Source organism: Oncorhynchus masou, chromosome 28 (genome assembly GCF_036934945.1).
Source record: "Oncorhynchus masou masou isolate Uvic2021 chromosome 28, UVic_Omas_1.1, whole genome shotgun sequence".
NCBI lineage: Eukaryota > Metazoa > Chordata > Actinopteri > Salmoniformes > Salmonidae > Oncorhynchus > Oncorhynchus masou.
This window is the reverse complement of record NC_088239.1, coordinates 42,195,474-42,219,993: the sequence shown is the minus strand read 5'-3', so window position 1 is coordinate 42,219,993 and position 24,520 is coordinate 42,195,474. Positions and strand designations below refer to the sequence as shown.

At 42.5% G+C, this 24,520-nt stretch overlaps 1 protein-coding gene across 1 annotated transcript in view; it reads left to right on the top strand.

The window, feature by feature from the left end:
- The window catches only part of LOC135517597 (E3 ubiquitin-protein ligase UHRF1-like), a 39,447-nt gene extending 16,477 nt beyond the window's left edge, over window positions 1–22,970 (top strand). The window contains exons 4-16 of the mRNA XM_064942047.1: window positions 3,887–4,105; window positions 4,392–4,501; window positions 4,856–5,042; window positions 5,601–5,724; window positions 9,690–9,797; window positions 10,141–10,245; window positions 15,771–15,877; window positions 16,138–16,300; window positions 18,547–18,684; window positions 19,104–19,317; window positions 19,554–19,705; window positions 20,484–20,582; window positions 21,421–22,970. Of these exons, the coding sequence (XP_064798119.1) occupies window positions 3,887–4,105; window positions 4,392–4,501; window positions 4,856–5,042; window positions 5,601–5,724; window positions 9,690–9,797; window positions 10,141–10,245; window positions 15,771–15,877; window positions 16,138–16,300; window positions 18,547–18,684; window positions 19,104–19,317; window positions 19,554–19,705; window positions 20,484–20,582; window positions 21,421–21,567 (1,873 nt within the window). The 3' untranslated portion in view covers window positions 21,568–22,970. The remainder of the gene's footprint in view (window positions 1–3,886; window positions 4,106–4,391; window positions 4,502–4,855; window positions 5,043–5,600; window positions 5,725–9,689; window positions 9,798–10,140; window positions 10,246–15,770; window positions 15,878–16,137; window positions 16,301–18,546; window positions 18,685–19,103; window positions 19,318–19,553; window positions 19,706–20,483; window positions 20,583–21,420) is intronic.
- Window positions 22,971–24,520: the final 1,550 nt, after the last annotated feature.

The following is a 24,520-nucleotide window of genomic DNA, read 5'->3' as shown; positions in this document are numbered from 1 at the left end:
GGTGTATTTATCCCCAGAACACACCCGAGCCCAGGTATGTCCCATTTCGCTGACGACCCTCCCGGCTCCGCCCACCGTCATCCTATTAAGGAAAACAAGCGTAAAGAGAGAGAATTCAGCAGACAGTGGGAGGGTCGTCACAGTAGCTAACATCTGCAACGTATTAATATAACTGTTTTGTTCTTGTACTCCTTTTATGTAAATAATCAGAAATCACCCTATGTCCTGCTGGATGGTGAAAACCCACAACTCTTTGGTTCAGAGGGAAAGGAAAAAGGGGTTGGGTTGGGGCAACTAGTTTAAAACCACAGCCCCTGATTCTGCCTGCAGCTTATAAGGGAAAGGAGAACAGAGTTGGTGGGGAGAAGCTACTAGATGGAATTTGGAGTCATCTTTTTCAGGGAAATGAATTCAAAGGAGCCGTTTCCAAGGTAACCGCGGAGTTCTCGGGGAGCGTTACTCTAAACCCCATTCCAATTGCTGCCTAAAATTGAGCTGCACATCGAGCATGTTGCGAGTGAGGTGCATAAGGCTCTTCGCTTAGTGAACCACTTACATCACTTCTGTAGCTACCAATCTCTCTAGCCCATATGTATCAAACTCATTCCACAGAGGGCCGAGTGTCTGCAGGTTTTTTGCTCCTCTCTTGTGTTTGATTGAATTAAGGTGACCGATGGGTTCGGAACTCCCCTCACTTGGTTGTATCGGTCTTCATTGGACACATTGAAAGGAGAAACCAAAAAGCGGCAGACTCTCGGCTCTGCATGGAATGAGTTTGACACCCCTGTTCTACTCATTGGGCATATTTCAGTACGATGATGGGAAATAAACATTTATATTTCAAATGACCCCAAGCCAAGCAGCTTTTCTCTCTCTCTCTCTCTTTCTCTCTGTGTTGTGGTTAGGCAAAGCTTTCCAAGGCTCGCCTGCCTGCTGTAATAATTTGAGGCTGAAAAACAGCTTGTCAAAACTGAAACCACCTGTTTTACTTCAAAGTCTTCGACTAATCTGTAAGAAATCTTAATGAGGCTCAAAACCGTTGCCTCCAAGATGGAGAATCGTCTGCATTCTTTTCGCCTGTTTTTTCATTCTAACAATCGTCTCAGATCTGGCTTGTGGTGGGACTCGCTCTCGGCCCAACCAACGCTTTCAGTGTAGCATTTGGCACAACCGATGCATGTGCATCCATCCAAGCAAAGAAAAAACTCTGGAAAGTATAAATCAGGTATAAACAATGATTATATGAAAAAGACCAGAAGGAATGTACTATTGCATTGCTGCAAAGGTTGTGCTACCCTTATTGTTTGAATAGCTCATAGCTCCAGGACTGCCGACTCGCCTCCAGTAGTAGTCAGCTACTCCTCCACACACCCACTGTCTGTCCTCTCCTGCACTTCACTTACTTATCCTCCCCTCTTGTTTTCAGATTCAATTTGATTAAACAGATCTTTTAAAAGGGAAAAACCCAAGGTTTACATTTGAAATATAAAATTACAAATGAACAGGGAGATTAACGGAATGTGATCATTTCGCCCATGTGACGTCGTCATGGCGTAATTACACTCAGATAAGATCAGCCAGACTCCTCTGCGTTGGTGTGTGTGTGTGTGTGTGTGTGTGTGTGTGTCCTCATCTGAATCCCAGACACCCTATCAAACCATGCTGCTTATCTGACACCCATGGCAGTGCTTCATTTGAGCTAAGGGGAAATACTCGTTTTCGCATACCTCCTCTACATGCAGTATAGGTGCCCTGTTTGGTAATCTACATAATGATGATAATGACAAACACTTTCATAGTTTCTTCAGTTAACACTCTAAATTCCAGAGTCTAGATTCTAAATGCCAGATTCTAAATTGTGGTTTCCAGATTTTAGAGTCCAGATTCTAGAACCACTTCTAGTTTCCTGCTCTTCACAGGCGCTGTGTACAGTATGAGGGTCTGTGTGCCCATGGCCCGGGGTGGACTAATCTCCTCCACTGGGTTGTTCCCGTCTCTCCTTTGCCACAGGAACACTGTGTGCTGAGCACTGACTTTTGTTCTGTTCTCTCCTTGTGGAGCTTCTATAATCCCCTCCACCCAAAAAAGGAAATTCATGCCTCTAGCCTGCTACTCTCACACCGACATCTCGGAGCTATCAATGTGCTCAAGCTTTCGTCGCTAGTGTTCCTACTATATCGACAGTTCCAGACAAGATTGGACACACCTACTCATTCCAGGGTTTTTCTTTTCTTTTTTACTATTTTCTACATTGTAGAATAATCGTGAAGACATCAATACTATGAAATAACACATGGAATCCTGTAGTAACCAAAAAAGTGTTAAACAAATCAAAATATCGATTGAGATTCTTCAAAGTAGCCACAAATGAACTTTTAACAAGGAACACCTGTTAATTGAAATGCATTCCAGGTGACTACCTCATGAAGCTGGTTGAGAGCATGCCAAAGCTGCAAAGCTGTCATCAAGGTGAAGGGTGGCTACTTTGAAGAATCTCAAATATAAAATCCATATTTAACACTTTTTTTTTGGTTACTACATGATTCCATATGTGTTATTTCATAGTTTTGATGTCTTCACTGTTAATCTACAATGTAGAACAATGTGTTATGGTATGCACGTACACAGGCACCAAAACATGCACACACGTAGAGGATATTGCTGTGAACCGTAGGCTGGTCTTTCTCTCTCCCTCTGTGTAAAGCGTCAGCCCTGGTAGGGTGTGTGTGGAACCATGGATTAAAATTCGGAACATGAACTTGAGTGTGCACGGAGCACATTGCAGGGAGAGGAGAGGAGAATGTGAAGGACACTAGACAGGAGAAATAGGAGATACCTTCACAGTGCAGCCAGTGGCTACTAAGCCTCTTCACCATGCTAATGTCTGTGAACCCAATTTATCTTATCATCCATCAGCAAAATATTTTGTCAAAATAACCCGTCAGCCTCCTCTGGTCAGATAGGACACTACCACTGTCACATTTCTAGGATGGGTGTGTTGGGAATATTAACGGTAAATACCACAAACTACTCAGCAGTTTATTAAAGATAAATGTGTCTAGTGTGCTTGTCACTTAAATTGTGTTGACATGCTTCAATGTAGTGATGCTGGGGAAGAGCTCTGTGATTTTGTGACACTGCAGAGAGTGTGTGGGGTGGATTGTGATGAAAGCATTGCCTAATGCAGGCCATGGTATGTGAGCTAGTCTCCAGCATTCACTGTCCATTTAAAAAAAAAAATAGTCAATCACCTTTATTGTTTAACCTCTCCAGGACTGACCACATCTACACTGGTTTTATGTCGGACATTCTTTTAAAGTACAACTCTATTAACCTTAGAATCCTTATTCAGGGGCTACCTGACTTTGGAGTGGTGAGTTAGTCACACACACACATATATATATATATATATATTTTTAGAGTTGTCTTTTTTTTTTTCAGACCGGAGGATGGGATGTTTTTGCAACGTACACACAGTGTTTCATTTCCTCCTCTGTCTGTTCTTACGGAGATACAGAGCTGTTAAACCCTTTCGAAGCCTGTTGCATTAGTCCCAGTCCAAGCTGCATATTATGCTGATTTGTCTCTGAAGTTTTGTGCTTACGTGTGTGAAATTCCAATTTCTCTTGTCTGGCTGTATTAAAAAATATATAATTTTGGCCTGTCCTAGCAGTTTCTCTGCTCAGCTTGCTACATCTGACTAACAGGTATAACTAAGTGAAACTACTTCGCAGTTCTGTGTTCATTTTGAGGATAACTAGTTTTGAGTTTTACACATCTGGAGATCGTACTTTTATTACGAATTCATCAGGTGAAGTTTTTTGATATTTGATCTAATGTTGATGTTTCTAATGAGGATGGCGGTGGTGTTCTCTCCTCTCCCTAGTTACCCTGAGAACGGCGTGGTGGAGATGTGCGGTGGTAACGTGAGGCCGCGGGCTCGGACTCTGCTCCAGTGGGACCAGCTCAGTGTAGGCCTTGTTGTCATGGTGAACTACAACATTGAGATCCCAGAGGAGAGGGGGTTCTGGTTCGACGCTGAGATTACTGCGCTCAATGAGATCTCCAGAACCAACAAGGAGGTCCGCGTCAAGATCCTACTGGGGTAGGAGACTAGAGCTGTGGTGTATAAACCCCGTGTATATAGAAGGTATATTTATGTCTACAGGTATTGTTGTGAATCTTCATATTCTGGTGTGAAGTGCAGAGTCAGAGATGAGATCTGACATTGTAAAGGCAAAAGAAGAGGTTCATTTTACCAGTGTTTCATATAATCAGATGTAAGGGCTGTGGGTTACTTATTGGTTGTATTGTGAGCCACGTAGGCCTGTAATGCAATGTAGATATTTCTGCTGACTGTTGTTGAGCGAGGACTGTTCTCCCCCCCCCAGAGGGCCAGGGGACGTCATCCCAGACTGTAAGCTGTTGTTTCTGGATGAGATCTATCAGCTTGAGAAGACTGGAGCACCCTCACTGTCTGCTGCAGATGGCCAGTTCAAACGTACGCTTCAATACTACAGTCTTCAGACCAGCCAGTCAGGGCTAGGATAGGGTTAAGGGGGTAATATTGAGAATTCACTCTGAATTGTTTTCGTCAAGTAGCCTCAATGATAAAATGGCCATTGCAAAATGGCACAATTTGCAATTTCACATGGTTTATTGCCATCAGTATGTGTGTTTTGGTTTGCGTGTGTGTGTGTGCATGGGTATTTGTTTTGTGGTTTTGTTTGCCTGTGTTTGCGGCAATTGTTTGCATATGTATTTGTCTGTGTGTGGGTGTGTGCATACTGGTGCATGTGTATATTTTCACGGGTCTGTGTGTGTATGTACTCTACACACGCTGGGATTGATCCAGGGAAGAGCGGGCCCGAGTGTAAGCACTGCAAGGCGGACCCCGACTCTGAGTGCAGGTTCTGCTCGTGCTGTGTGTGTGGAGGGAAGCAGGACGCCCACATGCAGCTGCTGTGTGACGAATGTAACATGGCCTTCCACATCTACTGCCTCAACCCACCGCTCTCCACTATACCAGACGACGAGGACTGGTGAGCTTCGCTATGCACTCCCACCATTTGGGGGCGCTACACTCACTCACACATACTGTAGGCAGCATCCCAAATGTCACCCTATTCCCTATACAGTGCACTACTATGGGCCCTGGTCAAAAGTACAGAGTAGTGCTCTATGTAGGGAATAGGGTTGCATTTGGGATGTAGACAGAGACCGACCCATAGACCTGTGCACTAATGGCTGGTGGTGCATGTACAATATGTGGTCCATTGATTCTAATGATGAACAAACACGCATTGAGTGTTAGTCATTTCTGCATGTCAGTGATGACTGAGAAATGGCTTTAGCCATATGTGTGTGTGTGTGTGTGTGTGTGTGTGTGTGTTTTATTTAGTGCCATATTTTTATGGTGAGTTTCAAAGTTCCAAGAGACAATGACACCAAAAGTATAGCACCAACAGTAGTTTATCTTCTGTCCATCAAACACAACACACCCCCTATATTGACTCCCTGTATTGATCATGCTCTGAGGGGGTAGTGCACCTACTCCTTTAAGTGACTGACTTTTGGCTCTTGCCTGTTTTACTTGGCAGGTACTGTCCCACCTGTAAGAATGACACTAGCGAGGTTGTGAAGGCTGGTGAGAAGCTGAAGGCCAGTAAGAAGAAAGCAAAGATGCCATCAGCCCATACAGAGAGTCAGAGGGACTGGGGCAAGGTGAGACAGACCGGGTCTATAATACTAACTACGCTAACCACTTAGCCCCAACAGAGAGTCAGAGGGAATGGGGAAAGGTGAGACAGACCGGGTCTATAATACTAACTACGCTAACCCCTTAGCCCCAACAGAGAGTCAGAGGGACTGGGGCAAGATGAGACAGACCGGGTCTATAATACTAACTACGCTAACCCCTTAGCCCCAACAGAGAGTCAGAGGGAATGGGGAAAGGTGAGACAGACCGGGTCTATAATACTAACTACGCTAACCCCTTAGCCCCAACAGAGAGTCAGAGGGACTGGGGCAAGGTGAGACAGACCGGGTCTATAATACTAACTACGCTAACCACTTAGCCCCAACAGAGAGTCAGAGGGAATGGGGAAAGGTGAGACAGACCGGGTCTATAATACTAACCCCTTAGCCCCAACAGAGTCAGAGGGACTAACAGACCGGGTCTTAGCCCCAACAGCCCCCAACAGAGAGTCAGAGGGACTGGGGCAAGGTGAGACAGACCGGGTCTATAATACTAACTACGCTAACCCCTTAGCCCCAACAGAGAGTCAGAGGGAATGGGGAAAGGTGACGGGCTGTGTCCGAAATCTGACTTGCCTACTACCTACTTCAACTGCATGCTGTGTACTAATCAGAATACTATTTAGGAACTCCTGTTCAGTCAAAAATGAACGCAGTAAGCAACAAATATCAGCATACCGGTCTCATCCTACTGAGAATTGGTCATCTAATGTGCAATTGTGTTGATTCCTGCCGTTTGTTCATTTTGGTACAGCGTGTTCCCCTCAGCTGATTACCAGCTGTTGTCAAACACACTTTGGTCTTGAAAGACTATTCTATTTTACTTTAGAAAGAGGCGATATCTTGGCCTGGACTGGAGCAAATATGTTAATGCTGCAACTCGTGTTATGTGACACTCAGAAGGAGGACCCCCTTGGTTTTTGGCAGCTGAATGAGTGAGCGAGACACTCACCCACATGGGCAGGCAGACCGACAACACTGTCATTGTCTAGCGCCTTTTGCTGCTAACAGAAGCCCAGGCTAGTTGAGTAAACTGAGCTTTCGGCCTGTCGAGTCACAATATTGCAATACAAAGTAGATCTCTTCTTCACAGCTTTGTAGCAGAGTGACTGGGCAGATTGGATTATGCTGATGCGCGGGGCACCGGTCTATGGCCCGTAACGTGAACGGGCAAAAGCCGTAAGGGAGGAGCGTCCTTCTCCAATCGGAACAGTAATCTTCGGCACTTGGTCATGTTGCCGACAAAGCAGCATGGTGCATTGTCCAACTTCTTATCAAAAGCAACCACTTTTGCATGTGGAAACACAGAATTATTTTCATTAAATCAAATCGGGTCCTTTTCCAACAATGCAGAGTTTTAAAAAGATTTAAAAAAATAAAAATACAATCCAAATTGTAAATAGTGACACAAGGACGAAATACACAGCAAATAATGAGTAAAAAAATAACATGGCTCTATACAGGGAGTACCAGTACAGAGTCGATGTGCAGGGGTACGAGGTAATTGAGGTAGCTATGTACTACATATACAGTGCTTTCAGAAACTATTTATACCCCTTGACTAATAATTGGATGTGTTACAGCCTGAATTGAACACTTATTAAATATTGTTTTTCTCACCCCTTTTACACACAATACCCCATGATGACAAAGTGAAAACATGTTTTTATAATTTTTATAAAATGTATTGAAAATAAAATACAGATATCTCATTCATACTTGCTCCAAACATAACACTTTGTTTTCAGGATATAAAGTCTAGTTCTTTGCATTGTCTTTTTGCAGTCTCACTTCACTTATCACTCTGTCATTTAGGTTAGTATTGTGGAGTAATTACAATGTTGTGATCCATCCTCAGTTGTCTCCTACTCCCAGCCATTAAACTCTGTAACTGTTTTAAAGTCACCATTGGCCTCATGGTGAAATCCCTGAGTGGTTTCCTTCCTCTCTGGCAAGGACGCCTGCATCTTTGTAGTGACTGGGTGTATTGATACACCATCCAAAGTGTAATTAATAACTTCACCATGCTCTAAGGGATATTTAATGTCTGTTTTTTACCAATAGGTGCCCTTTGCGATGCATTGGAACTTTAAGGTTAGCTATAACAAAGGGGTTGAATACTTTTTGAATCAAGACATTTCAGCTTTTCATTTTTAATTAATTTGTAAAAATGTCTAAAAACATAATTCCACATTATGGGGTATTATTGTGTGTAGGCCAGTGACACAAAATACTTTGAATGCACTGTAGGTAGGTGTAAAGTGACTAGGCAACAGGATAGATAATAGACAGTAGCAGCAGTGTATGTGGTGAGTGTCAAAAGTGTGTGTGTCGCATCAGTATGCATGTTTGTGTGTGTGGGCGTATGTAGTGTTTGTGTGTTGCGGTGTCAATGTAAGCATGTATGAGTGTGTGGATATAGTCGGTGCAAGAGAGTTTGTGTAAAAAAGGTTCAATGCAGGTAGTCCGGGTAGCTATTTTATTAGCTATTTAGCAGTCTCGTTTAGAAGTCTTATGGCTTGGGGGTAGAAGCTGTTCAGGGTCCTCCTGTTGGTTCCAGACTATAGATGTTGGGCCTTCCTCTGACACCGCCTGGTATAGAGTTCCTGGAGAGCAGGGAGCTCGGCCCGAGCAATGTACTGGACCGTACGCGCTACCCTCTGTAGCGCCTTGCTGTCGGATGCCAATCAGGTGTCATACTAAGTGGTGACGCAGCCAATCAAGATGCTTCTTGGTGGTGCAGCTGTAGAACTTTTCAGCCTCCTGAGGGGGAAGAGGCATTGTCGTGCCTTTGAAGCTCTTGACCCGCTCTACTACAGCCCGTGTCCAAAACGAATTCAGTCAACTTTTACCCCACGCAAAACACGCCTGCCTGGGCTGTATTCATTGAATCTCCTCACTAAGTTCTCCTAAAGGAGTGCATTGGCAGGTAGCAGTAGTGACCAAATGGGAAGAAAACGGACTGAGACAGGGAGGGACTACCTGGACTTGTCCAATAAGAACCACTCAATTTCGTTTTCCATTGCAAAATGTTTTGTGACATTGTACCCTACAAATTAGGGTTGCAAAATTACACAAACTTTCAATAAATTCCCTGGTTTTTGTGAAATCCTGGTTGGAGTATTCCTGCTTATTTCCTCCTGATTCTAGGAATCCTCTAACTGGGATTTCAGGAAAATCAGGGAATTTATTGAAAGTTCCCTGAAATGTGCAACCCTGGCCCTACTGAACAAAACCCTCTACTTTTTACTCTGTTTCCTTCCGTTTGGTGCCCATTGAACATGGCCCAGGCCCACAGTGAGGCCTTTATGCTCTGACTAAGCCGTGTGTAATTCTTTGTTGGCGCTCTCCACTCAAGCTGTGAGGCGACGCTAACAATGCCATTTAAAATGACTCAGCAGAGTGAAGTTCTTTTCCTGGAACTAAACTTGAGGAAAATGAACCCCATTGTTTCCCAGTATACAACATTAATTCTTCCCAAATGACACCCTATTGCCTATTTAGTGCAGTAATTTTAACAAGGGTCCATAGGGCTCTGGTCAAAAGTAGTGCACTATAGGGAATATGGTGCCATTTAGAATGCATCCCGTGTTAATTGAAAACAGCCTATTCTGTACATTTTAACATCTATATACATGAAAGTGCTAGAGGTTTTGTTTTTCTCATTTATTTGCCTTATCATTTGGGAATGTTATGAGATAAGAATGAATCAAATTGTCCAATGCTTTAACAAGAAACATTTCCAGCCCTGAAAATGGATTATTGTTATATATACACAAAACCATTCAGGTCTGATTACGCTATTATGGTAATTAAAGCTTCTACTAGTAAGCCCTTTGTTTATGTAACGTGTGTGGTCCAGCGTGGGAATACATGCTAGCTAAAACATGCATGAATAGGTCCTTTCCTTGAATGCCATGCTCCTGTTTCAGGGTATGGCCTGTGTGGGGCGCACTAAGGAATGTACCATCGTCCCCTCCAATCACTACGGGCCCGTACCTGGTGTTCCCGTGGGAACAACATGGAAGTTCCGTGTTCAGGTGAGCCAATGGCAACACGATTTCGTACCATGGGTCATACCGGTAGGGTGATACATGTTGGATAATTCCTCACAGAGAACAGAGAGAATGTTTCGAACAATACGCTATATTTTCAAATCATGGCGATGTTAAATCCGAAAGGATTGTTACTTTAAGTGAACTTTATTGGCTTATAGTTGTCAACTCTGATCTTCTGACACAAATTTGTTTACAAAAAAAACGTGTATCGCACGTTCCTTCCCTCTTTCTCTATCCCTCCCATATCTCACATCACCCATCCTGACTCTCCCCCACTCCTGTTCATTCTCCCTATCTATATTCTCCTCCCTTCCTGTGTTCCAAGGTGAGTGAAGCTGGAGTGCACAGGCCCCACGTGGGAGGTATCCACGGCCGCAGTAACGATGGCTCCTATTCGCTGGTGCTGGCCGGAGGCTTCGAGGATGAAGTGGTGGGTTTCTTTTTGATTTTATTTTCATTTCTGCGGTTGTTGTGTTTGAACTTAGCAATCTAGGAGCGTGGGAGTGGGCTCTCTCCCTCTGTTTTCCCTCTCTATTCTCACCCATGTTTGTTCTTGCTCTGTCTTGTCTTTAGCATGGGAGGAGGGTAGGATGGAGGGAGGATGGTAGTCTGTCAACCCATCCATCTGGTCCTCACACAGCTGTTGTCTGCCTCTCTTTTTCCCACCCCCGCTCTCCTTCTCTCCCTTTAACATGTTTGACTTTCTTAAAGGATGTACATAATGTACATCCTTTTAAGAATACAGCATAGCTCTGGAGAGTGCATTTAAATCACTATGATGAATGTTTAACTAGGATTCGTCTGGAGGATGGATTTGGCTTAGCGGATAAGAAAAGACAATCAGTATTTACCTGGCTAAAAGAGAAGGAAGGTAATATCTATTGTTTACAGGAAACTCATTCAACAATTTTAGATGATGTTCTGTGGAAGAAGGATTGGGGGGGCGAAATATACTTTTACCATGGGCAAAGTAACTCAAAAGGGGTGATTATATTAATTAACAATAATTCTGATCTGAATGTGCAAATTGTCCAAACAGATCCTCAAGGTAGATGGACCATCAACAGATTTGGCTCATTAATCGATAAGGTCCAAATAATGATGATTCACGCTTCTTTAAAACTATATATAATAATTTATCTTGCCTACAAGCAATACAAAACTGTATTATTATGGTGGGAGATTATAATACGGTTTTAAATACCTCAATGGACCGTAGTGCGATTTCCATTATCACCCTAATGCATATAAGGAAATCACAGATGTCATGGATATATTGGAACGTGTGGGTGTGTCTATCCTGACCTAGTGAGTTTTACATGGCAGAGGCTCAATGAAGCTAGTCGTCTGGACTACTTTCTTATGTCATTCTCACTGGCACCAAAAGTTTAAAAAGTGTTGCTAGGGGACAGAATGCCATCAAATAATTGTCCTATCCATTATCCTTAGAATTTCCATGTTGGCGAGGATATTGGACATTTCATCAAAGCCTTTTGGATGACAACTTGTTTTAACCTGGACAGAATCATTTATAACTGCCTTTTTCCAACATAATATAGGTAGAGCAGATCCCCTTATTGTATGGGACACTTTTTGTAAATGTGCCTTTAGAGGCCATACAATTCAATACTCATCTTTAAAACAATAGCAATTTAGGTCAAAAGAATGAATATTAGCAAAGGAAATAGAGGGACTAACAGTACAGAGAGTTGTCAATAAAAACTGTACCATAGAGGCACAGAATACATTAGAGGAATGACTATAAAAGAAGAGGAGGAACTTATGCAAGAAAGATCAAGTGTACTGTAATATATTATAAAAAAATAAAATGAACTGGATGGAATATGGGGAAAACAACACAGAAATGCTTCCAAAAATAATTTACTGAAATTTGCTACAAATGACGTAGTCACCCATGATTCACCAAACTATATTTAGAAAGAGGAAGCAAAGTACTTTAAGCAGATGTTTTCATTTCAGTCTCCATTAACCAAAGTTAATTGTATTATTCTATTAATAATGTAAATTTAACATCTGTACAGAAAGACTCATGTGAAGGCCAAATTACAGAGAAGGAACTTCTTGATGCAATTAAAGCCTTTAAGTCTGGGAAAACTCCAGCGCTGGATGGCATACTAGTTGATGTGTGCCAAACCTTTTTTGATGTACTCAGAGGACAATTATTAGCATTTTTTTAACCACTTCGATAAAAATGATAGATTATCAGATACTCAACAGGGTCTGATTTCATTATTACTGAAACAGGACCCAAGTGGTAAATACAAAGATCCAACCAATTTAAGAAATTAGAGGGCCCTTACACGTTAGTATTGTGATGCAAAAATTCTAGCAAAGTGCGTAGAATTAAAAGGTATCGTCGGATATTATTCATCCTGATCAGACAGGTTTTTTACATGGACGATATATTGGAGATAATATAAGATAAGTACTGTGAACAATAGAGCACTATGAAAAAAATCTGTGAAACCAGGCCTGGTAGTCATAGCTGACTTTTGATAAAGTACGGCTGGAATTTAATATAAATGCCAGAAATATTTACATTTTGGAGAATGTCTTATACAGTGGGTTAGAGTTATGTCTAGTAACTAGGACTGTTGCGGTGACCATATTACCGCCACACCGGCGGTCACGAGTCATGACGGCAGTCAAATTCCACATGACTGTTTAATCATGGTAATTAGGCTTCTCCAAGCTCTGATGCTGCTGATGGTCATTAGTAGCCTACCAAACTAGTTAACTGCCTGGTACTCAGCACTCCATTGTCCCTCTAATCACTCTGACATCAATGCAAATGTTTTCGAAAATCTAATCAAAGACGACATGAGAGCCCATGAGCTCATGTTGCGCAACATTGCTATACAATTGAGAAAACAGGTTGATGGCCTCTACTAAAAAGAGGAGGATCAGCTTTGTATAGACTAGGCCTACTATATTTATTTCTCAACTTTCCTAATATTAAACACATTGTTTATCACAACTAAGTGTCAAATAACGTTTTAAAATTAAGCACATTAATCTGCTTTTGCAAGGGGTTTAGAGCCTAAATGGCATTCATAAGCAGCGCGTGAGTTTCAAGTTTGGGGAAGGTCAATTTCACCATAAAATGATTGTAAAAAAAAATTGATTGGAGTCCACCTGTGTTAAATTCAATTGATTGGACATGATTTGGAAAGGCACACACCTGTCTATATAAGGTCCCACAGTTGGCAGTGCATGTCAGAGCAAAAACCAAGCCATCCGGTCAAAGGGGTTGTCCGTAGAGGTTCGAGACGGACGCGATGGTCACTCTGACAGAGCTCTAGAGTTCCTCTGTGGAGCTGGGACAACCTTCCAGAACCCAATGGTCACTCTGACCGATGGAGAACCTTTCAGAAGGACAACCATCTCTGCAGCACTCCACCAATCAGACCTTTATGGTAGAGTGGCCAGACGGATGCCACACCTCAGTAAAAGGCACATGACAGCCCGCTTTGAGTTTGCCAAAAGGCACCCAAAGGACTCTGACCATGAGAAACAAGATTCTCTGGTCTGATGAAACCAAGATTGAACACTTTGGCCTGCGTACCAAGAGTCATGTTTGGGGGAAACCTGGTACCATCCCTACGGTGAAGCATGGTGGTGGCACCATCATGCTGTGGGGATGTTTTTCAGGGACTGGGAAACTAGTCAGGATGTAGGGAAAGATGAACAGAGCAAAGTACAGAAAGATCCTTGCCGCTCTGGACATCAGACTGGGGCAAAGGTTCAACTTCCACAGGACAATGACCCGAAGCACACAGCCAAAACAACGCAGGAGTGGCTTCGGGACAAGTCTCAATGGCCTTGAGTGGCCCAGCCAAAGCCTGGACTTGAACCTGATTGGACATCTCTGGAGAGACCTGAAAATAGCTGTGCAGCAATGCTCCCCATCCAACCTGACTGAGCTTGAGAGGATCTGGAGAGAAGAATGGGAGAAACTACCCAAATGTAGGTGTGCCAAGTTTGTAGTGTCATTTCCAAGAAGACTCAATGCTGTAGTCACTGACAACGGTGCTTCAACAAAGTACTGAGTAAAGGGTCTGAATTCTTAAGTAAATGTGATATTTCTGTTTTTTTTATTTTTATAAATCATGTTAGAATAAAGCTGTAATGTAACAAAATGTGAAAAAGGTCAAGGGGTATGAAGGCACTGTGTTCACATTCTATTTATAAAAAAATGGGATGAAAATGGATTTAATTGTGAAATTGGAAGATTATTATTTTTTCATTAATAGAAATTAAATAAGTAAAATATAGTTGTTGTTGAAGCATTCCGCTCCCTGAGTCAATACATGTTATAAACCCCTTTTGGCAGTGATTACAGCTGTGAGTCTTCTTGGGTAAGTCTCTAAGAGCTTTACACACCTGGATTGTGCAATATTAGCCCATTATTCTTTTCATAATTCTTCAAGTTCTGTCAAGATGTTGGGGATCATGGCTAGACAGTAATTTTCAAATCTTGCCATAGATTATTAAGCAGATTTACATTGACACTGTAACTTGGCCACTCAGGAGCAAGCAGCTCCAGTGTAGATTTGGCCTTGTGTTGTAGGTTATTGTCCTGATGAAAGTTAAATTACTCTCCAAGGTATTCCTCTATGATTTTTGCCTGTGCTTAGCTCCATCCTGTATCTTTTTATCCTGAAAAACTCTCTTGTCCTTGCTGATGACAAGCATACCCCTAACATGATGCAGCCACTACCATTTTTGAAAATACGGAGGCAGTTACTCAGTGATGTTGTGTTGGATTTGCCCAAAACATGAGGCTTTGCTTTTAGGCCAGTGTATACCTTTGGCAGTTTTTGTTTTTCAGAATTACTTTAGTACCATACAAGGCTCATGTTTTGGAATATTCTGTATATTTGTATTCTTCTTTTCACTTTGTCATTTATGTAATTATTGTGGAGTCCCTACAATGTTGTTGATCTGTCCTCAGTTTTCTCCCATCACAGCCATTGAACTCCGTAGCTGTTTTAAAATCACCAATAGTCTCATGGGAACATCCCTGAGCAATTTCATTCCTGTCATTTTTTAAAAGTTTTAATTTAACCTTTTATTTAACTAGGCAAGTCTGATAAGAACAAATTCTTATTTACAATGAAGGCCTACCCCGGCCAAACCCTAACAACTCTGGGCCAATTGTGTGCCACCCTATGGGACTCCCGATCATGGCCGGTTGTGATACAGCCTGGACTCAAACCAGGATCTGTAGTGACGCCTCTAGCACTGAGATGCAGTGACTTAGACTGCTGTGCCACTCTGGAGCCCTATCCTGCTGCTCAGTTTAGAAGGATGACTGTATTTTTGATGTGTCTAGGTGGTTCAATACATAAACCACAGCATAATTATTCACTTGACCATGCTTAGAGATATTCATCGTCTGATTTGTTATTGTTACCCATCTACCAATCACTGTCCTTCTTTGAGGCTTTCAAAAAGCTCCCTGGTCTTTGTAGTTGAATCATGTGAACCCCTATTATTTCACACAGTGAGTCCATGTAGTTTACATTATTATTTGATTTGTTAAGCCAAATTTTACTCCAGAACTAATTTAGGCTTGCCTAAACAAAGGGACTGAATACTTATGTATATAACTATTATGTAATTAGTTATACATATCACATTTTAATAAATTTAAAAAAAGTTAGAATTGTTCTTCTACTTTGACATTAGAGTAGATTGTTGATTGTTGACCACTTTGCAACACAATAAAATATGAAGATATCCAAGGGTTAAGAATAGTTTTGCAAGGCACTGTATGTTGACTTAACTGTGAGTTTCAGGCTGAGATTTCATACTTGTGATTTAGTCAGCTAAAGAAAATGCAAGATTAGTCCAGCATGTGCAGGGGCTGTGTTTATATAGATAGATAGATGTGTGTGTGTCTCCTTTTAACCCTCTGACCTCCGCTGTCAGGACAGGGGAGATGAGTTCACCTACACGGGCAGTGGGGGTCGCGACCTTTCAGGGAACAAACGCATCGGGGAGCATTCCTTTGACCAGACCCTAACCCACTATAACAGGTACAGTAAACAAACAAACACAATAAGTACCACCTGTCCTGTTTCTCTCCCTGGTTTCAACCAAGACGGCAGGCTTCATAGTGTACTTTTTTTTTTTTTTTTTTTTTTTTTTACTCAAGTCAATGTAAAACCGTTGAAAGCCAGTGTTCATCAACCTGTCCCTGGAGACGCAAAGGGTGCTGAGTCAAATGTGTTAGTGCTGAACTAGAATGAATGCTAGCTCCCTTCATCACATGACCCTTTGACCCTTGCTCTCTCAGGGCCTTGGCGCTGAACTGTGACGCCCCCATCAACGACAAGGACGGGGCGGAGTCCAGGAACTGGCGTGCGGGGAAGCCAGTGCGGGTGGTGCGGAGCTCCAAGGGACGACGCATCAGCAAGTACGCCCCGGAGGAGGGCAACCGCTACGATGGCATCTACAAGGTGCATTAGCTAGGGGACTATCTTCTGTCAGTTGAAGTCGGAAGTTTACATACACTTAGGTTGGTTGTCATTAAAACTTGTTTTTCAACCACTCCACAAATTTCTTGTTAACAAACTATAGTTTTGGCAAGTCGGTTAGGACATCTACTTTGTGCATGACACAAGTAATTTTTCCAACAATTGTTTACCGATTATTTCACTTGTAATTCACTGTATCACAATTCCAGTGGGCCAGAACTTTACATACACTAAGTTGACTGTGCCTTTAAACAGCTTGGAAAATTCCAGAAAATGTCATGGCTTTAGAAGCTTCTGATAGGCTAATTGACATCATTTGAGTCAATTTGCGGTGTACCTGTGGATGTATTTCAAGGCCTACCTTCAAACTCAGTGCCTGTTTGCTTGACATCATGGGAAAATCAAAAGAAATCAGCCAAGACCTCAGAAAAAAGATTGTAGACCTCCACAAGTCTTGGGAGCAATTTCCAAACGCCTGAAGGTACCACGTTAATCTGTACAAACAATAATACGCAAGTATAAACACCATGGGACCACGTAGTCGTTATACCGCTCGGGAAGGAGACACATTCTGTCTCCTAGAGATGAACGTACTTTGGTGCTAAATGTGCAAATCAATCCCAGAACAACAGCAAAGGACCTTAAGATGCTGGAGGAAACCGGTACAAAAGTATCTATATCCACAGTAAAATGAGTCCTATATCGACATAACCTGAAAGGCTACTCAGCAAGGAAGAAGCCACTGCTCCAAAACCACCATAAAAAAAGCCAGACTACGGTTTGTAACTGCACATGGGACTAAGATTGTACTTTTTGGAGAAATGTCCTCTGGTCTGATGAAACAATATAACTGTTTGGCCATATGATCATTGTTATGTTTGGAGGAAAAAGAGAGGAGGCTTGCAAGCCGAAGAACACCATCCCAACCATGAGGCACGGGGTGGCAGCATCATGTTATGTGCTTTGCTGCAGGAGGGACTGGTGCACTTCACAAAATAGATGGCGTCATGAGGTAGCAAAATTATGTGGATATATTGAAGCAACATCTCAAGACACCAGGTAAAGCTTGGTCACAAATGGGTCTTCCAAATGGACAATGACCCCAAGCGTACTTCCAAAGTTGTGGAAAAATGGCCTAAGGAAAACAAAGTCAAGGTATTGGAGTGGCCATCACAAAGCCCTGACCTCAATCCTATAGAAATTTGTGGGCAGAACTGAAAAAGAGTGGGTGAGCAAGGAGGCCTACAAACCTGACTCAGTTACACCAGTTCTATCAGGAGGAATGGGCCAAAATTCACCCAACTTATTGTGGGAAGCTTGTGGAAGGCTACCTGAAATGTTTGACCCAAGTTAAACAATTTAAAGGCAATGCTATCAAATACTAATTGATTGTATGTGAACTTCTGACCCACTGGGAATGTGATGAATCTTTCTCTACTATTATTCTGACATTTCACATTCTTAAAATAAAGTGGTTATTCTAACTGACCTAAGACAGGGAATTGTTACTAGGGTTAAATGTCAGGAATTGTGAAAAACTTATTTTAAATGTGTTAGGCTAAGGTGTTTGTAAACTTCTGACTTCAACTGTACTTCCATGCAATAGTATTTTGTTTGTGTTGCCATATTGGTTGATACTTAGAAGGCATGGCCATTACATTGCTTTATACTAAGTTGTATGCTGGAGTGTGGATATTGGAATTGAGCCCTGTTGGCTCCTTGCCTGTCACTCAACCTCACCATTTTGGATCCTTTATGCGTTTACCTCTCTCCTAGTCCCTTGTGACAAACTGTCAACAGCCGTTTGGGTTGTGAAATCAGAAATCCATTACAAATGTAATAGAAAATGGCATCAAAATAAATCAGATGAAGATATTGTTGGGCCTGGTCCTCATTATGAGTCATGCTTTTTGATCACATCTTGATTTCTCCAGATGGGCCATTACGGTAAACACAACACGCATGGTTTCAGGGCTGTCGCTAACAAGACAAGATTAGGAAATATTTAATCTGCTCTTTTTGCCATCCCTTTTTTGAAAGAGGAATTTTCAAAGCAATATTATTTTTAGTGCTATCCCTGTCTTACTATAAACTCCTGTTTAGTTATATCTTCACTGGATGTTGAAGCTGTGTATGTGCCCATAGAAATAGAATTTCTAGAACGAACATTCCCATTTAAGTCTGTGTTCCGTGGAGCAGCAGTAATTATTTTTCGGTGTATGTCTCAGGTGGTGAAGTACTGGCCGGAGATAGGGAAGTGTGGTTTCCTGGTGTGGCGGTACCTGTTACGGAGGGATGACCTGGAGCCTGCTCCCTGGACACCTGAGGGCCTGGAACGCATCCAGAAACTGGGCCTAGCTGTGCAGGTAAGTGAGGGTCTACTGTCCACCTGCATTTGTTTTTATAGGACATTATGATAGTATGAGAAGGATAGGACAGGCTTTTGGTTATGACTGCTGTTTCAGTGGCTAACTCTCTTTTATGTCTTAATTTCTCAAATTAAAAGTGCAATATTCTGAATTCGCTCCACCATTTCCTTGTTGGAAAAATGAGTAGTTTGCCTAATTTCAGTTTTATTGACAAAACAAGCACTAATCATTGTACCATCTAAACCGCTGTTAAATAGTATATTTTCAGTAACCACAAATATTGTATTGATCCTTTGTCATTTGTTTGTTAAAGACAGTTGATGTTTTTATCTGACGGCCTTGACTGTCTCTCGGAGTGCCCCTACTACAGTATCCGCTGTGTTTTCGTACGACTCTGTGTCTCTTTGCCTCCACAGTATCCTCCAGGCTACGTGGAGGCCATGGCCAACAAAACCAAGAAGGAGGCTAACGCTCGACCAGGGTGCACTAGGAGCAAGAAGCAACCTGGACGGGGACGGCCACGGCTACACCCCCTGGAGAAGAAGGTGGAGGATGAGAAGAAGCCCATGGAGGGTACAGAACAGCCACAGAGCAACGGCAGTCAGAAGACACCCAAGGACAAGGAGACAGGTACCTGTTGAGATATAGCTAGGAATATAAGCCAGAGACAGAAGCGACGTGTTTTGTTTTTTAAGCTTTGTGTATACAGTATACTGTATATCTTGTGCACTGCTATGTGCAATTGTTATGACAAGGCATTTCAGGGGTTGTTTTGAAGGTGTCAAATAAAATGTTACCCCATCTTTGAATAGAATCGATATGTGTACATGCATCCATAAACAACGTGTGTTGGTGTGCTTTGTCAGAGGTGTGTAAGGAGTCGGCGGAGCCCCGAGCCAAGCGTCTGAAGATGGAGGAGGCGTTCCAGCTGACAGAGCAGCAGCAGAGCCTCATCAAGGAGGACCAACCCAACAAGAAGAACTGGGACGAGGCCATGGGACACCTCAAGGAGGGGCCGGTATGTATACACCATCACCCTACCTCAGTCGCCTCACAAACTACCTCACCTCACTGACCACTAGACTAACTACAACTATACTGAACAAAAATATAAACGCACATGTAAAGTGTTGGTCAAATTTTTTTTTTATGAGCTGAAATAAAAATCCCAGAAATGTTCCATATGCACAAAAAGCGTATTTCTCTCAAATTTTCTGCACAAATTTGTGTATATCCCTGTTAGTCAGTATTTCTCCTTTGCCAAGATAATCCATCCACCTGAAAGGTGTGGCATATCAAGAACTGCAGATCACGTGCAACCACACCAGCCCAGGACCTCCACATCCAGCTTATTCACCTGCGGGGTCAACTGGGGAGGGGGAAGGGGGGGTTCTGAGGATAATTTATGTATGTAATAAAGCCCTTTTGTGGGGAAAAACTAATTCTGATTGGCTGGGCTTGGCTCCCCAGTGGGTGAACCTGGCTCCCCAGTGGGTGGGCCCCTGCCCAGTCATGTGAAATCCATAGATTAGGGCTTAGTGAATGTATTTTAATTGACTGATTTCCTTCTACACAATACTGCCTCACAATGTAGTCTCCTGACTTACTACTTCTAAACAATAGCTGAACCAACACAAGAGTCTCAGCTAGCTACACAACCTACCTACAAGGACTTGTATGCACTTCTATTAAATGAAATGAAGCAGATGATCCATGGCTAACTAAGATGTGTGATGCTGCTGTTACTATTGTGACAGCTGAGCCTTTAATTCCTGTGTTCCTGTCTTTCTCTGTAGAACTTCCTGAGGAAGGTGGAACAGACCTTCATGTGTGTCTGCTGCCAAGAGCTGGCCTACCAACCGGTCACCACTGTCTGCGCTCACAACGTCTGCAAGGTGTGTAACGTGTGTGTGCACTTGCATCCGTTGTAATGATTTGTTTGCGGTACTATAATTGATGACTAATTGTGGTGTAGTAATGGAAATGATAAACAAAAGTTGAAAAAGTATGGGGACATGACAAAAAAGGAAACAAGATATTAGATGCGTTGAAACAACAAAGGTCTAAGAAGGGATCTTTGAGGAACACCACAAGACATCATAACCTTATTAAGTTTGAAACACACCAAGCATGTCACTGCCGATAGGTACTTATCACAGTGAGAAGCCATTCCTTTTCTTGCTGGACTGTAGGCTATGGGATGGTAGCTAGCTATGTGCACAGACGCAATGCACACAACACCAACTACTTCCTTAGCTAGCTAACTAGCTATGTTGTGCTAGCTAGCAAATATGCTAACGCTAGCTAAACATTTGGCTATGGGCTGGCACTGGCCGTTTAGGATTATGGAAAGTGAATTAAATTGTTTATTCGTCCTTGCTAGGTAGTTATCTAGCTGTGGCCATATGGCTAGTATCAACAAGGGTCTTCTACAACTTAGCAAGATGGCTTTGAATCTAAACCAAAAGCAATACGCACAGATATGCATTGCCAAACATAGCTACTGTCACCTTCTGGTTTGGAGTATTTTAATAACAAGGATGAGTGGCTGACGACTTCCAAGGTGTTTGCTGTGTGAACACAAGAGATTGACTGCCGACACTGTTCAGAGGTGCTAATTACTGTTGGCAGGCGAACATTTGACAATCCTACCACTGTGTCTGAGCTTTTAGATACCTATGCTGTTTCTGTGATCTGTGGCATTCTCACTCTCTCTCCCTCCCTCCAACCCAGACCTGTTTGTTGCGGTCTTTTCGAGCGGAAGTGTACACCTGCCCTGCATGTCGCCATGACCTGGGTAAAGATTACATCATGGTCCTCAACAAGACTCTACAGCTGCTGTTGGACCAGTTCTTTCCTGGCTACAGCAAGGGCCGATGAGGCCACACACATTACATGTACACGGCGACACACATATATACACACACACATAGATACACACATTTGCACTTACACAAGTAGTTACACAAATAATATACCGATGATGCACACATACAAAACCTACGTATAGACATACATTGGTACACGCATACATGCCACCTGTTGAACTTGGACTGTCCCCATTTAACTTCACCAGCCTGAAATCATCCATGCCTCAGAAGACCTCTCCTGAGCACCACCTAACCCTGCCATGGATTCCCTTCCTGGGTACCACCACCCCTTAACCCCCCCAAAGGGTTCCCTTCTTCCCAAGCCTTCCACGTCCCCAGTCCGCAGATACTTAGGAGTTCATCACCTGTCCATGTGAGGAACAGCCAGCGAGGATGCTAATGCTAACCATAGCCATGTAGAGAATATATGGCTGTAACGCTATGTAGCCTCCAGGGGGAAGGTGCCTGAAGTCAGCACATATAGGGGTCAGGGGTTTGGGGTCACAACCTAGGGAAGTGGGGTGATGGGAAATGTAGTGTACAATGTTAGTTTCTTTTTGTGTGTTACTGGTTCATTTGAATTTCAGCCTGTTCCTCCCTTTCTTCTTCTCTCTGATCTCCGTTCCTTTTTTGTTTGTTCTCGTGGTGATGTCCTTTTCGTTCAAAGAATTCAGGATTTTTTAAAGACATGCAAATGCAAAATGTTTTAAATTATGCTATGGTCTCTAAAGCAGCAAACTGTGATGTGCATTCCTTCCTACTGCTCAAGGCGCAAATATACAGAAAAGAAAAATAATTTTTCTCTCTTCTGTATCGACTCGCAAGCTAATAGTTTCCTTCTCCTCTGTGAGCTTTGCTTCGTCCCCACCGTCCCTAGGGTTGCAAGATTCCGGTAACTGCCCAACATTCCAGGTTTTCCAGAAATCCCGGTTGAAAGATTTGTGGAATCAGGAGGTTGAAAGCAGGAAATCCAGGAATCCTTCAACTGGGATTTTTGGAAAAGTTGTGAGAATTTTGGGAACATTTGCAATCTTACCTGCCCCCAGTCGTGTACTCTACCTACCACTGCCGTGGACTACAGTAACTGTCTAGTCGTCAAGTGGACGCTTCGCTTCAGCTTTAGTGTTGTGTTCTGTTTTTTTTGCACTTATTGAGGAAAAAAAGATGTTGAAAATAAAAAAAGTAATGTCTATAATTTCCTATCATGCTACTACAACATATGGCATTTTTCTATCATTTTAGTTGTCTATTCTATTTTAGTCATTAGTTATTATTTTATGTGGCAACCTTTACCTGCTGCTGTCAGCCTGATTGAAGAGTTTCATTGCTTCATATTGTGATCTGAAATTTTATACATGGTATAATAATACTTGATATGCACCTATTAAATATTTTGATTCCAGAAAAAAACGATTTTCTGCTCAGTTTTCTTCCAGCCCAAACTGGGCTTCTGCAGGCCTCAGCAGAAACATTGGGTTCTGGCTGCCATTCATGCCAAGAGGATATATCTTCCCCTCTGCTCCCATCACTCTACCTCATATTCAGATTCCACCTAGTTTCTGCTATATTACTGTTACATAGTGCTATAACATCTGTGAAGGACTGGAGAAACTTGCATGTGTTTACACAGGCGGCCTAATTCTGATCTTCTGCCACTAATTGGTCTTTTGACCGATCAGATCCTTTGCCAATAATTGGGCAAAATATCAGAATTGGACTGCCTGTGTAAAGGCAGCTTATCTATATATAGGTTTAGTCTGAGATTGAGAATGTTAATGCGTAGAGGCCCCATGTATAGGTAGGTAGGTACCTATTACCTACTTGACAACTCAGCTGATCAGTGCAGTAGAGCCACAGCCAGGCGCTGTGCTATTGCCTGGTTACTATATGAAAAAGTTTCTACGGTGAAGTGTAAATGGTCCCGAACGCTGAGCTGAGTATACAGGAAGAAATGTTAGACTTTGTGCTACTGACTGCAACGTAATGGTTCCACTTTTAAAACCCAGACAGATAAACCCATGGAGAAGGTGATCACAGAATGAATTAGGGTAGAATAGACCCAGGTTTTCACCTCTGGACTCTGCAGGTGTTATGGCATACATACAAAGAACATGAGATGTAGTGGCTCTGCAACGTTTACATTTTAATGATCAGAGATAAACCCAAAAGGTAGTCACTGTCTAAGTTTGTCTTTGTAAAGGGACTAGGGAGAGGATTATTTCACCCTTGGATTCTGCAGGTGAAACTAAAGCAGCCAGGTAATCTTGATTGAGGATTTCTCACCTTGATTGTGCAGGTAAAACGCCATACATTCAAAATGGTGCAGGTGATAACGAGGAACATTGTTATTGACCTTGTGATGATCTGCCCCCTAGTGGAGTAACATATTACTTTTCAAGCCTCCAATATTACACTATTTCGCTTACTGCACAAACATTACTAGGGCTGTAATTCTGATTCTCTACCCTTCTCCAGAAGTGTGCACTAGTATGCATTTAAAAGCATTGAACTAGCTGGCATTTCAACCACATTCTTCACACCAGTTCATTACTTTAAAATCCATGGGGGGTGGGGGGGTCTACAAGTGCATACTTTTTGAGAAGGGTAGAGAATGGGAATGTAGCCCTAGTGTGCAGACAGGGCCTTTTCTCAATCTCTTGATTCTACACATCCTCAAAATGCATCGGAAGGCCCGAAGGGAGTGGACCTTTACCCTCTTCCTCCAAAGCAATTGATACAGCAAAGACTAATCGATTCAAGCCATGGAAACCATTTGAACTACTACAGCTGCGTTACACAGGGAGCCCAATTCTGATCTTTTTCCCAAGTATTGGCACGAACTTGGATTTGTCAAAAACACCAATTTGTGGCGTAAGATCAGAGTTGGCTTCCTTTAATTCAATCAATTGCATTTCACTCTGAATATTTACACTATCAGAGAGATGTTTGAACTGTCAAAATGT